At 45.1% G+C, this 17,873-nt stretch overlaps 1 protein-coding gene and 1 long non-coding RNA gene across 3 annotated transcripts; both read left to right on the top strand.

Annotated features, from left to right (window-relative positions):
- Positions 1–2,720: 2,720 nt before the first annotated feature.
- Positions 2,721–9,041, top strand: LOC120661623 (G-type lectin S-receptor-like serine/threonine-protein kinase B120). 2 transcript variants are annotated; one of them, XM_039940526.1, is made up of 9 exons: positions 2,721–3,652; positions 4,952–5,262; positions 5,739–6,068; positions 6,553–6,660; positions 7,311–7,531; positions 7,612–7,822; positions 7,912–8,149; positions 8,229–8,379; positions 8,499–9,041. In XM_039940526.1, the coding sequence occupies exons 1-9, from the start codon at positions 2,979–2,981 to the stop codon at positions 8,805–8,807; spliced, it is 2,553 nt and encodes an 850-aa protein (XP_039796460.1). In that variant the 5' UTR covers positions 2,721–2,978; the 3' UTR covers positions 8,808–9,041. The 2 variants fall into 2 exon arrangements, with proteins under 2 accessions (XP_039796460.1, XP_039796461.1); XM_039940527.1 differs by having other exon boundaries at positions 2,852–3,652; positions 7,317–7,531; positions 8,499–9,003.
- An 874-nt stretch (positions 9,042–9,915) lies between these two features.
- Positions 9,916–11,931, top strand: LOC120661630. The gene is made up of 3 exons (XR_005669984.1): positions 9,916–10,480; positions 10,609–10,727; positions 11,161–11,931. It is a non-coding gene; the product is annotated as an uncharacterized LOC120661630 (long non-coding RNA).
- Positions 11,932–17,873: the final 5,942 nt, after the last annotated feature.

The following is a 17,873-nucleotide window of genomic DNA, read 5'->3' as shown; positions in this document are numbered from 1 at the left end:
TCCAATCCAACTACGGGCAAGAAAATGCGATTCTGATCTGACGCCTGGGAGATTTATTTACGGCTCAGTAGCTCACGCTTGGCCGCAGACAGTGTTGTCCTACTCGACAATCACCCGCGCAAGTTTCCTGCTCCGACAGATGAGAGACCCCGCTGGAGCTCGAACACTTCCGGCCCCAAGAAGAAAAGGACGCCATCCATCATTGAACCCAGTTGCCTTTCCATGTCCGCAGAGGCGTACTCCACACTGATCATTCCCCGGAACATGACCGATGAGTGTACCCTGGTACAGCAAAAAGCTACTGACTACTGTATGTGTTTCGCACACATCAACCACTACCCCCTTTTGCGCTGTTCAGAGAAGCCAAAGACCACTTTGTTGTGTTTGAGGTCATGTTCCTGCACGTCAGGGCCGGCCCTTAAAACATGGGTTCCGTATGCCTGCCTGTGCCATCCACTTATCAAAAACATGATGGCTTTCACGTGTGCAAATTCTCGCGTGCCACAACATACAAGTAATGGCGCGTCACACCATCTGTGCGGCGCATCGCATCCACCCCTTCTCCCTTCTTGAACACGACGCGGCGCCCCCGCTGCTTCGACCTTTGGCAATTGGCATCGTTCGACCTCAGTGCCCAATGTTTACGTTCGCTGCTGGCCATCCGGTCTCCTTTCTCTGAATCTGTCTCCCACTCTGCAACCCGTCGTCCACCCCTCTTGCTTCATCCTCCTCCACACTCGTTGCCCGTAGATCGCCGTCCAAGATGACGCGGCTGAGGTGGCACGGGCGGCTGGATATTTCAGAATTGAGACGCATCTTCTCCTGCACGCTGCTGCACTTTTTCCAACATGGGTCCATGCCCGAATTTCATTACTTAGAGCAACGAAATTACAGAGTTTTCCACTTAAGTAGCAACATACTCGCCAAGAGTAACACCTCGCAGTTCAAAGTACTGCCAATCCAGCAACAAGGACCAGCGAACAGAAGCCAAAAAAAAAAAAAAACTCCAGAGCGATTTCCAGACAGGAACCAAACACACCACCGCTGACAAGCTGGGAAAAAGAGAGACAGCCAGGCCATCAGTGAAGCAAGACCACCCCGGCATCTTCTGCTTGCGCCTCTTGCGGATGGAATGATAACGCGGCCTTCTCGAGAGCTTCAGCACCAGCCTCCAACTTCGCTTTATCTTCTTCCATCTGCAACTCTGCCCAATAAAAAATGAACGAGGAAGCTAAGCAAATGATCTCAGTAGGAGATCGAACAACTTTTTTTATCAAAATGAATTGTATTTCTCATTCTCCACAAGGCCCAGCAGATCGCTGCTAGCCCAACATATAAAAATTTTCCTCCTAGAGGAAGAAACCGTTTCGCCCAAACCCAAAATTGATCAAAAGAGCAAGGTCTGGAGTCTGCACCCACCACATATGCAACCAAACTCCACACATATCTTGCCATAGAGCAGTCGAAAAACAGATGATTAATTGATTCATTTTCAAGGTCTGCACGCTGCTGCACTACATGTGCGTTTAGGACTTTTCTACCGTTGCCGCTAGAAAAAAAGAAAAAGGAAAAACTTGGGCTGTCGCTGGACAGCAATAGCTAGAGCCGTCGTCATTTTCAATCCTTAGACCAACGACTAACGGCAGCTCTCCTCGCGTTGTGCTTGTCATTCTCAACCCAGACGAAATGGGACGACCAAATGATCGAGTCGCCATTTTCTTCTGCTGCCGACCAACCAAATGATCGAGTCGCCATTTTCTTCTGCTGCCGCAAGTTTCTTCTCTCTTTCCATCCATCCATCCATCCTATGAAACATCTCGAAAATTAATAAAGTGCTCAAGCCGCTCGCGCCGCTCGCGCCGCTGCTCGTCTCTTCACAGCCCATGCCGACGGTGGATTGGGTCGTCGCCCAGTCCGCCGATGGATCGGCTCCAGCGACAAAAATCATGCTGCTACACCGTCTTGAGGTTTCGATGACTCATCTGGGCATTTGGCTGGCTGCAGTTCCTTTTTTTTTTCTCGAATACGGCTGGCTGCAGTTCTTGGCCGCGATTACACTGCACGATGCAGAGACGTGAGTAACCAGAGTCACGATCATTACCATCATCAAATCTCCCGTGTCGGCGGTCTTTGGATATACTGTACGATGTCGTCCTTGCTCGTGCTCCCAGGAACAGGCAGCAGCGTACACTGTACATGAATGTTGAGTGGTAGGTAGTGCAAGCAGAATGTCGCATCGACCGAGCACATTCAGGCAGAGGCAGCGAACCTGGCAGTATGTTTCTTGTTGCTTCCGAGACTCGACAGTTTTGCTTGCACTCTTTCCTGGCCAAATATTTCACATTTTGCACACTCTTTCCATGGCCAAATACTGTGCCCCCCCCCCAAAAAAAAACGTGAAGAGTGAGGACACAAGGCCCCATCGTTCTTGCCATTAAAAGCATCAATTCAGTACACGATCACAGCCGGGCAGGCCAGTTCTCCAATCCATCAAAGCGTTTCTTCATTCGAACCACATTCCATTCCCACCGCCGGTCCGCATCAACCGACGCGCCGGGCCACTCGCCGGCCGACGCCCCGATCGAGCTCGCCTCGCCGGAGCGCGCGCGAGCTGGCCGCCCTTTCCGCCCTGGCGGCCTGGCCTGGCCGCCCTTTCCGCCCTGGCGGCCTGGCCTGGCCGCTAACAATACTCTCGACGCCCAGCTCTGGCGGTCTCTCGCTATCACAGTCTCGCTCACTGCCACGCCTCGCACTGAAGCTAAACCGAAAGCAAAGCCACATGCTTAACCGCACTAATTAATTCAGTGTCACTCCCACCTGCAGCGACACGCCCCCAGTAAACAAATCCACCACGCCCTTCCCTTCTCACCATTAAAGGCACAGTCTTTCTCTCTCCTCGCTCGCTTTCCCTCTCCGAGAGTGGAGTGGTTGGTGCTCTGGAGGTAGGGGGCGGAGGAGGAGTGTTCCGTTTCCCCTCCATGGCCTCCTCTCCTCGGCTCCTCATCCTGCTCCTCGCGTGGCTGTGCTGCGTGGCGGCGGAGGCGGCGGACACGCTGCAGCAGGGGAAGTCGCTGTCGGCGCCGGAGACGCTGGTGTCCACGCCGGAGGGGGTGTTCGAGGTGGGCTTCTTCCCGCCGGACCCCAAGCAGCCCTCCCGCCTCTACCTCGGCATCTGGTACCGCGGCATCGCGCCGAGGACCGTCGTCTGGGTCGCCAACCGCGCCGCGCCCGCCACCTCGGCGGCGCCGTCGCTCGCGCTCACGGACACCGGCGAGCTCCAGGTCCTCGACGGCACGGCGGCCAACGGGACGGCCGCGCCGCCGCTGCTCTGGTCCTCCAACACCTCGCGGGCCGCGCCGCGCGGGGGCTACTACGCGTCTATCGAGGACTCCGGCAGCCTCCAGGTGCGCAGCGACGACGGGACGCTGTCGTGGGACAGCTTCTGGCACCCGACGGACACCATCCTGTCCGGGATGCAAATCGCCGTGCGGGCGCCGGGGCCGCCCGGCTGGGCGGGCTCCAATGAGCGGATGCTGTTCACGTCGTGGGCCAGCGACACGGACCCGGCGCCGGGGCGCTACGCGCTCGGCCTCGACCCGGCAGGCTCCGGCCAGGCATACATCTGGAGAGACGGCAATGACATCTATTGGAGGTCCGCTTCTTTCTCCCTTACTTCTCAGAATAATTCTTAGTTCTCACCCTTCTTTTTTGGGGCTGTACTGGCTAGTGGCTACTCGGGCTCCCTGGAGAATCATTACTAAATTTGATTTGGGCAACAACTTACAATTAGGCCATCGACTAGCTCAGAGTTGTTAGCTCACTGCAGTACTGTACTAGCTGTTGGTGGTTGTGTTCTGTCACCGTCTGACTCTGGAACTTCTGGATTTATTAGGATATGCCTTCGTTGTGGTTCATGCTCGGGGGCAACCCATGATCTTTGTTTAGGAATTTTTGTTCAAATTTCCTAAAAAAACTGTTCAAATTCAGGTAGTAAAGATTGGTCAGTAGCCTAGTTTGCTTGTATTTTTTGTTGCTATAATCCCCCGTGCTAGTTGCTTCGGTCTGTGGCAACTGGCAAGCACCTCCAGCTGTTGGCTATTCCCAGTTGGTGGTAGGGAATTTCGAGCATCTCCCTTTCATGGGTGATACTCGTACCAAAGATTTCTTTCTTAGCTTTGTTTTATTATATAATAAGAGCACGGAAAGGATTGAAACTAGCCGTTTGGAGAAGGAAAACTTCAATCTGCCATTACAAAGTTTCTGGATCCCTGAATTGCCACAGCAAATTTGACACGTTTGATTCCAGTGCTTTTAAAAACACACATATCCATACCATTGTTGACTGAATTGTTCAAACCATGCGGTGCAAAATCCATGCGGTGCATCGGAAAGAAGCAGTGCTACCTAGATGAGCGTCTAGATGCGGTGTTACTTCAGGAACCCACGAACTTCTCAATCGCAAACAAGTATATTTTCTTTGGAGAAATGTTACCTCTCACTTGTAGTTCGTTGCTGGTGAGGACTGGCTAATCAGTCCTGATTGGTTAGTCATTTGAAAACGTCAAACCACAGTTTCTTGATAGAGTTGTGAGTTTGCCACCCCCTCCCCCACTTTTGGTCAGGATTGTACCTGTGCTATACTGTAGCTCAAGTTCCATAGATTTGAAATACTGTTGTTCTTACATGTTATTAGAAGGGCATTTGGACAAATCTGAAAGAAGGAAGTTATCATGGTAGCTATTAGTGCCAAGTTTCCACATGAAGCCCTGATACCTTTGTGTTGAATAGCCTGATTGATACCGAAATGATAGCTGCCATCGAAAATAACAGAAGCTGGGAAGAGAAATGACGTGGCACTTGCCCAGCACAGGCAGTAGCTTCTAATAGCAGCGTAGCTACTTGAATATATCTTTGCATGATATAGCATAACTTGATTTGAATCCTTTATCAGATCAGGACAATGGAATGGGGTGAATTTTATTGGGATTCCATGGAGGCCACTCTACCTGAGTGGGTACTCAATGTCAAATGATCGAGACTTAGGACTACACTACACATACACTGCAACCAACACATCTCTGCAGAGGTTTGTTGTTCTGCCAAATGGCACAGACATCTGCTACATGGTTAAGAAGTCATCACAAGAGTGGGAGACTGTCTGGTTGCAACCATCAAATGTGTGCGAATACTATGCTGCATGTGGTCCAAATGCGAAATGTACCGTGGGGCAAGATGGCAAGGCAAAATGCACCTGCCTGAAAGGTTTGTCTTCGAAAAATATTTAGACTACAAATATATTTTTTGGATAATATATTAAGGTGCCCTGCAACCAAAATAGGTTTGCAGTTTCCAATTTTGATGGTGTGGGGAATTAGAGCTTGAAGTGGAACATGTGAATTATCTAGCTGTCCTGCAAAAATTGCATTGGTTCATGCTAATTTCCTGCATCAAAACATTAGTTTTTTTCTCAATTGAAAGGTTCTTATATAACACCATATTGATATAGCTACATATTCCTACCTTTTAAAAATTGTTCATTTAAAAGGGGTCCTTGACGCATTTGCTTTCATTTTTGTTCCCTAATCATTCAGAACAATTTAGTATACAACTTCAGTTAGAAACCCTAGTACAGGAATACATGGAGTCTTTTCATCTTGACACCTAATTTTTTTTCCTACATGCTTGCAAACTAAATATCAACTACAGTCTGACTTTAAAATTTTGATTTATATCAATAGGTTTTCAGCCGAAGTTGTGGGACCAGTGGAATGCAGGAAACTGGAGTGAAGGCTGCACCAGGAACCCACCTCTCGGTTGCCAGGTCAACCAACCTGGGGATGGATTTCTTCCTATTGGAAATATAAAGTGGCCTGATTTCTCATATTGGATGTCTACAGTGGCGGATGAGACAGGGTGCAAAAATGCCTGCTTGAACAACTGCTCATGTGGTGCCTATGTTCACACAACTACAACAGGGTGTCTAGTCTGGGGTGACAAACTAATTGACCTCCATGAGTTGCCGACTGGGGCATATACCCTAAACCTGAAGCTTCCTGCTTCTGAGTTACGTAAGTAATGATGATGACCCTTAAAAAAATGCACTGCTGTCTTTAAACTGGTCTCATGGTGTCGTATAGGTCCCTATACTATTAAAATATACACCTAGGTCCCAAAATTTGTTAAGTGTGTCACTTTAGGACTAAATCAACCCAACTGGCAAGTAATTACAATTTACACATGTGGCATTCTAGCTTGAAGCCTGAGAGAGATCCCCAGCCTCTACTACATCCTCATGGTCATTGCCTACTATCGTGTAATGCCACATGAGGTGATGTTTGTTTGCCACATTGGTAAGTTTGTGCTGATTATGGTGTTTTTGACTTCAAGTGGCACACTTAACAAGTTTAGAGACTTAGATGTGTCTTAAGAGTTTAGGGACCTTAGATGACACCGCAGGACAAGTTTAAGAACTGCTCGTGTATTTTACTCTTTCTATATTCAACACTTTAAAATTTTATGTTTATGCCAGTTTTTTCTGTCCTTGATAAGCAGGAGTACATCACGCCGTTTGGAGAATAGCCACGATAATATCTGCCGTGGTTCTTTTTGTTTTGTTAGCTTGCCTTGTTCTGTGGTGGAAGCGTGGCAGAAATATTAAAGGTAAGGTTCCATTTTACATATCATTCATGTGGAGAAATCCCTATGGGCGCTCACTACTGTTCATCTACAAATATTTTGAATGTCGAAAATTAATCAAATTTTGGGTGGAACACTTATGATTGTGCTAATAAAGGATAAACCATTGTGTTCAGACATGTTGGATGGTTTCCACCAAAGATATTAGAGGCTTTAGTGAACCATAAAACAAACTAGTGGTTGGGACTTGGACTTGGGATCAAGCCATCTCCTTCATGACTATTAATCTATTATTAATCATGATGAATCCATGAATTTTGCTATGTGATTGCTCTATGGAATTTTTTTTTTGACATTGTCAGTTATATGAGGTATTCTCTAGCCAAGGTCACACAGATCGTATCTTTCGCTCGTAGGTTCATCAAAATTCAGCATAGAAAAAGCTTCATTTTGTTACGATAATGATCTTTTTAGAATGAAGTTTTCAAGTGGTGACTATCAGTCACTGTTCTGGCCAAGTGTCATAGTTAGATATGCGATTAGTCAGGCCTTGCAGAGGTTAGAAAATTAAAACATTTAATGCTGTTGTAAAAACTCGCTAAAAAGGTGTGAGCAGACAGTTTCAATATAAATTCTTAGTGGCATGCATGACGTTAACTATCATTTTTGAGCAGATGCAGTGCATAGAAGTTGGAGGTCAAGGCAGTCATCTACCTGGTCCCAGCAGAATAGTGCCATGCTAGATATCTCACAGTCTATTCGTTTTGATGATGAAGTGGAGGATGGAAAAAGCCATGAACTCAAAGTATACTCCCTGGACCGCATAAAAGCTGCTACAAGCAATTTTAGTGACTCCAACAAGCTTGGAGAAGGAGGATTTGGTCCTGTCTATATGGTATGTTAACTCCCACAGATAGAAGTGACCTTTGTGTTAATGATTGCTGTAATTATAATGAATATCATGAACCACTGCAGGGAACATTACCTGGGGGAGAAGAAGTAGCCGTGAAGAGGCTTTGTAGGAATTCAGGTCAAGGCCTTGAAGAATTCAAGAATGAGGTCATACTTATTGCAAAGTTGCAGCACCGCAATCTTGTAAGACTACTAGGATGCTGCATACAGAATGAAGAGAAGATCTTGGTGTATGAGTACATGCCTAACAAAAGTCTAGATGCATTCCTGTTCAGTACGTATTCCCCCCACTTTCCATGTATCTCAATTGCCCATCTGAACAACAAATGTGCTGATTAAATTGTGATGACTGTGGATGGACAGATCCTGAAAAGCAAGGGCTTCTAGACTGGAGTAAACGGTTTGATATAATTGAAGGCATCGCTAGAGGGCTGCTATATCTCCACCGGGACTCAAGGCTACGTGTTGTCCACCGTGATCTCAAGGCCAGCAACATCCTCCTGGACGCAGATATGAACCCCAAGATATCAGATTTTGGGATGGCAAGGATTTTTGGCGGTGACCAGAACCAATTCAATACGAATCGTGTCGTCGGCACATTGTATGCACAACTCAATAGACCAGAACAGTAACCACACCATTGCCACCTAATTATGACAACTTGAATCTTGTTTTTGCAGTGGCTACATGTCTCCTGAATACGCGATGGAAGGCATTTTCTCAGTGAAGTCCGACGTCTACAGCTTCGGAGTCCTGATCTTGGAGATCATCACAGGAAAGAGGGCTGTGAGCTTCCACTATCGTCATGACTCCCTGAACATCGCAGGATATGTAAGTGCATCGCCTGTCCAATAACCATATTTTTTAGGGGGCTCACATTCCATTACCGAACAGGCATGACATTCTATTTCTGTGCTTGATGCCTGACTTCGCTACCATTTTTCTCTCAGGCATGGCGACAGTGGAACGAAGACAAGGCTACGGAGCTGATCGATCCGCTGATACGAGCATCGTGCTCAGTCCGGCAGGTCCTGAGATGCATCCACATCGCGCTGCTATGCGTGCAGGATCACGCCGACGAGCGTCCCGACATCCCCACTGTAATTATCATGCTGAGCAGCGATAGCTCGAGCCTCCCCAACCCGCGGCCGCCCACCCTGATGCTCCGCGGCCGCGAGCTCGAGTCCGGCAAGTCGAGCGAGAACGAGCAGAGCCATTCCATAGGCACCGTGTCGATGACGCAGCTGCATGGGAGGTAGAATAGCAGGAGCAAATACTGAAACCATGACATGACGCCTCTTCTTTTTTTTTTTGGCCTTTCTGATTGTTGATAATATATGCCGTTTGATGTAGATTAGCTTTTATTTCCCCCTTTTTTTTGTTATTACAGCGGCGGTGGCGGATTTATATGAAAAATTTTATTTACATGACATGTAAAGTGGCATTGATGAGTCATTGAGTTCTGCAAAATTGAATCACTGTTACTCTCTTTATTTTCATTTACATATCGTATTAAGTTTGTTCTAAGTTAAATATGGTAAACTTTGACCAAATTTATAGAAAGAAATAATAACATTTATAATACTAAATTTGTTTCATTGAATTCATACGAAGCATGTGTTAACATCTGTTGGGTAGTATAGTTGTTGCTATATTCACTTTCTTCGGATGATCTAGAAGTCGACTGATTTCAGCTGATTCAATAGTATTTTGTATGAGAGGAAATAAACTGAAAGAAGCCGGTTGGTGCTGCTGCTGGCAATCGAACAAAGATTTGGCCCTTGTTTAGTTGTAAAATTCAAAATTCCAAATATATCACATCGAAAGAGAATCTTATATACATAAGTATTAAATCTAGATGAAATAAAAAATTAATTGCATAGTTTGTTTGTAAATTGCGAGACGAATCTAATGAGTCTAATTAGACTATGATTAGGCACTAAATTGCTACAGTACATATGCTCTAATGATAGATTAATTAGACTCATTAGATTCGTCTCGTAGTTTACAGATAAATTCTGTAATTAGTTTTTTAATTAGTCAATATTTAATATTTTAAATGTGGAAAGATTTTATTTCAAAAAGTTTACGGGTTCAACTAAACAAGGTCTTGGTCAATGTTAGTTAGATTTCGTATAGAATAAAAAACATATGATGGGTAAATAAAAATGTAGCGAGCGACTGGAGTACATCAAGAATCTAACAGCCGCGTCGTGCTGGTCGCAGTCGCAGCCGGGGGTGGAAAAAAAAAATTAAACGAGGCTGCTTCGCTGACCGTGAGCCGCCACGGTCGGCGGATGTTCCAGACCCGGGGCGAGGGCGCACGTGCCCTCCCCGCCGTTGGGTTTTCTCCTCGGCGACCGTCGCCGCTTGACGGCCCCCGGCCGCGTCGCGACCCCGTGGGACGCCGCACCGGTCGGTCCGGCCCTCGCGTCGCAGGCAGCCGTGACGCCTCTGCTCTGCTCTGAGGACAACAGCACGAGTCGCCGTCTCGGAATAGTAGTCAGTCAACCCTCATGTGCAGGTGAGTGTTCTGCTGTCGCAGCTGTAGCTCGGTCTTAATTTAAAGCATCTAGATTGACCCTAGCACAACCTGATACTAGATTGACGAGGGCAAGTGAACCGATTCAGACTGTTAAACACCTGCAAAATAATCATAAGAGCGATTCAGACTAACCTCGGCATTTTGTGGCCCGGGCTGAACCGGAATAATCTGTTATCTTGTGTCTTCCCTTTCTCGTTCGTCACCGGCGGCTGCCCTGTGCATCCTCCCCGTACCCACGACTCAACGTTGGCAGCACAACGGCTTCCTCTTTCCCTTACGGTTTTGTTCCTCGCCATTCGCCATCCCCTCGCGATTTCTCCTCGCCATGCCGAGCGCAGGCGAACGGACGACGGCAGCTCTGTCTCCAACTCTGTGATCTCCAGCCAGGTAGCGGTGGAGTTTGAACTCCCTTGTCAATTCTCCCTCACCATTTGTCTCCAGTGGTCCTTCTTGCTGAGCCTGATCCGATTTTGTGGGCAACGGCGGCGGCTCCACCTCTCTGTCACGGGTTTCAGACCCTCCCTGAAGACGCTCTTCGTCTGCTCTCTTGGTTGCATCCACTTCTGTTAGCACCGGCATCGCATTTCCCTGAGGTCGACTGGAGGGAGGGCGGCAGCACTTCAAGGACATCTGTGTATGTATTCCCTACCCTTCCTGATTTTAAAAGTGGCATGACACATGTAGAAACTTAAACTAGTGTAGTATACGACAAGATTACTTTGCAGGTAGGTTGTGTGATGTTCATTGTTTTTTTTTGGTTGGGATCGTATTACTGGAATGGAAAAAAAATGAATTTACTTCGATGCTGTCCCCCCCCCCCCCCCCCTTCTTGTCATTTCTTTGGGTATTGTAGCATGTCTCATGACAACATTGATTGCAAAAGCTTTCTTTAAGATAAACTTTAATTGAAAAGAACCGGCTATGAAGAAACAATTAATCGTTTGAAATTTTGTGATAACTATTGGGAATGAACAGATCAGGTAGCTGGGCTTCATTACACCTTTTCTCATTTCTAATGTTGCAAAGCTGATATGAAATTTTGAATGTGGACACTATTCACCTTACAGCCACCGCCCCCATAATGGATAACAATAATGAGGTTGCACATGAAAAGGATTTGGTCTTTCATCTTGAGGCAGCTGAAGATATCAATTGAGATGGTGATAATGGATCGTCGAATAAAAATCCATCATCAAAGGTAACACATAGGCAGCTGAAGATATCAGTTCACCTTGTTGTGTTTTTTTCTGAATGATACATCGTTGAGCTTTCCATATTACTCACTGAACTTTAATTTCAAGAATCTCGTGGATGGTAGTTTATGATGTTGCATGATGATTGAATTTTTGCCCCAGAATTTACATAATAGCAAAAGTGATTTGGAAATGACATATTGTGTATCAGACTAATGCATGGAACTTTGGAGTGATTCAAGACTTGTACGAAAGTTTACACAGGCTTGTCTTCTGAATTTGTTTCTTTACTGGAACATATTATTGTATAACAAATTCGGTGAACAAACTTCTTTGGATGCCAATTACAGGCGGATATTGACAACTTGAGGAAGGAGATGGCCGCTGACCTTATTTTTGCTGAGGCAAACGAGGCTCGGGATGTAAAAGAAGCCATTCAAGCACTCAAGAGTCGGGAAGAGATGATGATGCAGATTCTCTAACTATTTAGTTTAATTAGTTTAGGTCTTAGTTCCTATAAAAGGTTAGAGTAGTTAGAGGTTTAGTTACAAATGCTTAGTTTACTACTACACAAATCTATACTGAGGCGGTTTTTTCAACCGCCTCAGAGATAACGTCACAGTTAATCGTATATTATCTGAGGCAGTTTACATGCCCGCCTAAGTAGATGGAATAAAAAAATTAAAAAGGAAAAATCTGCTAACGTTTGCCCGCGCCGACGGCCGCCGTCCGCCCACTGCCGCCGGATCTGGCTGCCCGCTGCCGCGCGGCCGCCTCTCCAATGCCGTCCGCCCGTGGCCGCAGGATCAGGGCCTGGCGCTGTCGGATCCGGCCGCCCGCCGCGCGGCCGCCCCTCGAACGCCGTCGTTCCACCGCGTCAGTGAAAGTGATCGGGCAGTGCTCTAGCCTAAGAGGGGGAGGGAATGAATTAGGCAACTTAAAACCTTAACCTATGGCTCTAACTAGTTTGCACAAAACTTAAACTAAAACATGATATCTATATGTGCAACTAATGTTGTTCTAGTGTGAAACCCCTATCCCAAAAGAGTTTAGCAATCTATAGTCTTTCCTATCAAGAAACTACTCTATGAAAGTAAAAACAAACAAGAATTGCTAGTATGAAATGCGAAAGCTTAAAGAGCGGGATAGAATGAAGCAAACTCTTGACGCGGGTGTTTATCCCGTGGTTCGATTAGCCACAAAGGCACACCTACATCCACATTGTTGAAGCACTCACTAAGAGTATCGCTTCTCGAAAATCAAGTCTCTTCCGCGGACTCAACTACGGTCACCTTGATCCCGGGTTCCACTAAGAAGCTTCTCCACAAAGGATGGGGGTCTCCATGTCCCCCGCACAAAGGTTGTCGTCGCCGCTCCACACCAAGTCGGAGGGTCGATGACGTGTCGGCGAGCCACCAAGCTCCAAGGGGCCGGCGCACCAAGATATCTTCTTGGTTCAACAAAGAATCACATCACAAAGGCTCAAGGCCTTGCTTTCTCACTCACTAAGAGCTAACCTAGCACTAACACTCTCAAGTATGTGCTAAGGGCTAAAGATATGATCACTAAGCTCTTGGATGGCTTGGAGATATTTTTAGGTGTGGGTTTGATGTTCTTGAACTCCAGCAACTACAAAATGGCCGGGGGATGGCATATATATAGGCCACCAAGTGAAGAGAGCCGTTGGGAGCCGTTACCCAACCTTCTGCGCGGCGTCGGATAGACCGACAGGGTGGCTGAGGTTCATCCGGTCAGGCTGAGCCCTGAGGTAGCCGTTGGGCGTTATGACACGTGACACAGGAGGCACCGGATAAACTAATGACGAGGCGTCGGTTCATCCAGTGCGCGTCGGATCATCCGGTGCTGAAGGATTCTTCAGTAGACTGCTGACGTCATTACTCCGACGCGTTGCTCCGGTGCACCTTCGGATCATCCGGTGCTGAAGGCTTCTCTTCAATGCGCTTGACATGCTCTCTGATCATTCCTCCAGTGATTACTCCGACGCTCCTTTTTGACACCGTCGGATCATCCGGTGCAACTGGGCCTTCCACGTGGCCTCCTTTAGTGCACCAAAATTGCACTGACGCTATTGCGTCGGTTTATCTGGTGCCGACCGGATACTCCGGTGCCTAGGCGTCAGTTCATCCGGTGCCTACTGAAAATGCAGAACTCATCCATTTTATTTTTTTCTTTGAGTTCTTTCTTCGTGTTTGCCTTTACTTGGCCTTTTTACTTCATCCCTGGGATCTATTAATGTCCACTTAACAAACTTATTAGTCACATTGATTGCGTTGTTACTCAATCATCAAAATCACAAAATAATGGCCTAATGGGGCTATTTTCCTTACAGTGAGGGAGAGAAGGAGAGTGAGCAGAAAGGAGTTAGGGGAGAGAGAGATTGTTTGGAGTGGGTTGGGTTAGGGTTTTTTTATTGGGCTCGGCCCATTAACTGAGGCGGTTTTTTGGAATGTGCCCGCCTCTAAAAATAGTGGTATTAACAGAGCGGTCACGATTGTGCGAGGCTGTTTCTTTAACCGCCTCAGTTAATAAGACATGACCGCCTCTGTTAATGCTGGGCATTAACAGATGTAGTTTTTTTTCTATGCCCTCCTCATAGCTCCAAATAAAAGGTCACTGTTAATCAGTTTTTGTAGTAGTGGTTATTAGATGCTTTGCTGGTCTTCATTTGAGTCTATTTAAGAATTTGAATGATGCATATTATTTATGTGGCTCTGTTTGGCTACTCCCTGATGCATATTACTATGGCAAAATAATCTGGGTCTATTTAAGAATTTGAATGATGCATATTATTTGTGTGGCTCTGTTTGGCTGTTCTCTGATTCATATTACTGTGGCGAAATAATTTGGTTTGGTACCCACAAACAAGGCTGTTGATGCAGCAGTTTTGTTTACTGTTCCACACCTTTGCTTTGTCATCCGCTCTCATTTTTCATCTTTGATAGCGGTGACTTTTATTCCTTAATTTTTCCCAAAAGTTTTGTCTTTGGTTATAGTTCAGCGATCGCTTCAAAATATGGTCATATGAATTTCATGTGTTCAATTCAAGAGGGTCTGTTACAATTTGTTTTTTTTTCATCCACTTCATGCAATACAATACTATATATTCTTCTTTCTTTGTTATGAGTAGCTTTTTGGCGAAGCACTACCAGGCTACAGGTTGGGAGCTAGTTTCGCAAGGGGGGTAGTGTGGGTGTCATCTAGGCCCCAGGATTCGGTTACTGCCAGGGAGAAAATAATAACGTCAAACTCAATGATTCATGATGATAAGGTTAAAAACATCATGTCAAACATCATAAATACCCTAGTTGAAAACATCATGTCAAGACCAATGCCATATTTGCCCACACAAGGTGTTTGATCAAGGCTTGACTTCAGAGCTGGGGCAAATAGGATAAAGATATGGTGCAAGTTATCTTTAGGGGAATTTACTGGTTCCGGTTTTGGGCGCAGCTGCAGCGTGACGAGCACGCTAAGAACGCACTCTCCGAGATGAGCAAAAACATAGAGATCATTACTATAGAGCTAGTCAAGAGAGGGTGGAAGCAAAATTATCGTTTGCAGTTATTTTTTTATCTATTTTAGAGACGGGTTGTGCTCTTCTTTCTATGTAAACTTTGTAATAATTAGCTGTGTACACCCACAGATGTAGAGGCTGGATTCATAATCCTTTTTCTAAAAACAAGATATGGTAGCAACAAGCTTTACAACTGTAGTTGGGATTTGCAATTCATACAGTTTGCACTAACCTGATCGTTTGATTTATTTTACAGCTGTCATGGGTGCGGCAAGCTCTTTTGGGCTACAGCCTGCACAGGGAGATCATACTATCAGGCGGGGCCAAGGTGTGCGGCAGTGCCCCGACCACGCCGCACAGTCGCCGGCGCCCCGACCACGCTGAGTAGGCGCCCCAATCATCCCACGGGAGATGAATCCCAACCGTCTTTCGAGTCTGCAGGTAATCCCGATTCCACTGCGCTCCGTCAGCGGTCTGCGAGCGCCCCTAAAGCTGCTGCTGATTTTATGTTCCATTTCGTGTTGGTCACTCTGGTAGAAAAGTGCGCTTCGATACTTGATACCTATCAATAAGTGAACTAGAGTTTTGCTAGTTTTGGAAGCTGCAAATGAGAGCTATACAGAGCCTGTACTATTGAACTAGGCCTTTGATAAACTTACTGACTGGGATCTACATCTTGATAGAGCTTTATCAGTAGAGGAGAAAAGTAGAATGATAGGATTTGAGCTTTACAATAAACTGAAATTAGACAGATTTATATGTGGAAATATAGTAGAAGGCATGTGAATATTGTTGTGGAGTTTTTTGCTTGTCTATTACAAATGTAGTTTGGATTTGCAAGCTTCATACAGTTTGCACTAACTTGATCGTTTGATTTATTTTACAGTTGCCATGGGTGCTGCGAACTCTATGGGGCGTACAGCCTGCACCGGGAGATCATACTATCACGCATGGCCAAGGCGGTTAATAGCAGATATGCTTCATGGAAATTCTCTTCGGGGTGTTTTTGGCATGGGGAATAGTGGTATGAGGAATGTCACAAGAGGCTGTCCCACCCCTGCCCTTCTTGAGGCCGTGAGGAGGTTTACGGGGCACAACATGAACTACACATATGTGAGCAGGTCTTCTCCACTGCCGAAGATGAAGCTTGGCGTGCCCAATATGATGTGTTACTCCACATATGGCCCTGATGTTGGTTCTGGCCCACCGGCTCCTAGTTCTGGGCCACCGGGTTCTGCTCCACCAGGCGCTGGTCCACCTCCACCTCCACCTCCGGTGCGGCAACGCAGTTCGAAGTGGATACCTGACTATCATGGCCCAGTATTGGATCGTGCTAAGTAAGTGTGCGTCTGCTGAAAGTAATTTATAGTTCAATCTTACATAATAGAAAGGGATAAGTCTATTTTACAACCTCGAACTAGTCAAGAAGTCCGTTTTTCAACCTCCTACTACGAAACATGTTCGGTTTTGCCCTCGAACTGGCAAAACGTCCGAATCACCCCTCGAGCACTGTAGCAAGCTGTTTTGAGTGCGGTTTACTACAGTAACATGTTCGAATTTCTGGAATTTCACACCTCTCTCAATTAAATAAGAAAGATAGCATAGTTAATATTGTCTAAAAATCATGATATTTTTTTGGGAGGTAGATAAAAAGACAAGGAATTTATTTTGGCTAGATGTGATACATTAAACATAATGAAATTTGAATTATAAAATTTTAAAAATGGGTAGAATTCAAAATTTCTTGAATTTTTGGGTTAGCTAAACCTTTGATAAAAATGAAATAAAAATATGATAATTCATAATTTTTTATTTAGTTTAATAAGGTATTTTTTATTGGTCCAAGTTTTTATGAAAGTTTTTGAATTCCTTCGCAATGATCAAATTTGAATCAAATTTGATTCCTCAAATTTTAATTTATGAATTTTCTATAGAACTTGGGCCAATAAAAAGTACATAACTAAAATAAATAAAAAATTATGAATTATCATATTTTTAAAGCATTTTTATCATAGGTTTAGCTGACCTAAAAATTCAAGGAATTTTGAATTCTACCTATTTTTAAAATTTTATAATTCAAATTTCTTTATGTCTATTGTAGCACATCTAGCCAAAATAGATTCCTTGTATTTTGATCTACCTCCCAAAAAATATCATGATTTTTAGACAATATTAACTATACTTTCTTTATTATTTAATTGAGAGAGGTGTGAAATTCCAGAAATTCGGAAATTTTACTGTAGCAAAACAGCCTTTGGCTGAGCCAGGGTTGTTTTTCAAACGATTTCGTTAGTTGGAGGTGTAGGATGTCCGGTTTCGTAATTCAAGGGCCAAAATCGGACTATCGTGATAGTTCAGGGTTGAAAAACAGACTTTTCCCTAATAGAAAATGATTCCCTTAGCACATGAACAAAATGCTGGAGCCTCCTTTAAATTGAATTAAGGCCAAACAATTTGTTAAGAATCATGATAAATACTAGAGAGGATAAGTACTTTCTTTGAAGAGTTACCTTCAAGGATTCATTCGGAGTCCCTCCTGCAACCTTTTGTTTTTTTTCCATTGTGATTGCTTGTTTTGAGTGTTGTTACTCTAATACTCTTATTACTTGCGCCTGCTAGCTGCTTCATGTGTGTATTATGTTTCTCCCTCTGTGTTACTCCTGCCTCATCTACATCTAGATTAGGCAATTTAACACCATGTTGCAAGGAAGATTGCTTGCTATGGTCACCTAACTCAACCCCCTGATACCAAAGCCTGACATTAGCAGTGTACTGTACGTTTTATCTTTGGTCCAAAACCACCACCTGCTTCACTAACTTCCTTTCAGCTGGTATATATTGTCTTAATGAGGTAGCCATCACCTATGTCTCAATCTCTATTAGACTTGTTCTGAATAACAAGAAATGTAGATGAAGTGACAACACCCTTTAGTTTTTTCTGTGGATTTCCTTTGTGATAACAGATTTTTTACAATATTGGCTTTAAATGTAGGTGTGCGAAGCTGGTGGATGGAATTGTAGAGGATGGTGATTTCAATAGCCTGTCTAACAT

This window comes from Panicum virgatum, chromosome 2N (assembly GCF_016808335.1).
Source record: "Panicum virgatum strain AP13 chromosome 2N, P.virgatum_v5, whole genome shotgun sequence".
Classification (NCBI taxonomy): domain Eukaryota; kingdom Viridiplantae; phylum Streptophyta; class Magnoliopsida; order Poales; family Poaceae; genus Panicum; species Panicum virgatum.
Note: the sequence above shows the minus strand (reverse complement) of the source record. Positions and strands in the feature narration are given on the sequence as shown.

Excerpts from the sequence above, each read along its gene's own strand:
- LOC120661623 (XM_039940526.1), top strand. The coding sequence starts at position 2,979 with ATGGCCTCCTCTCCTCGGCTCCTCATCCTGCTCCTCGCGTGGCTGTGC. Across the intron at positions 6,661-7,310 it reads GCGTGGCAGAAATATTAAAG|ATGCAGTGCATAGAAGTTGG; the intron begins GTAAGGTTCCAT and ends ATTTTTGAGCAG. Across the intron at positions 8,380-8,498 it reads CCCTGAACATCGCAGGATAT|GCATGGCGACAGTGGAACGA; the intron begins GTAAGTGCATCG and ends TTTTTCTCTCAG.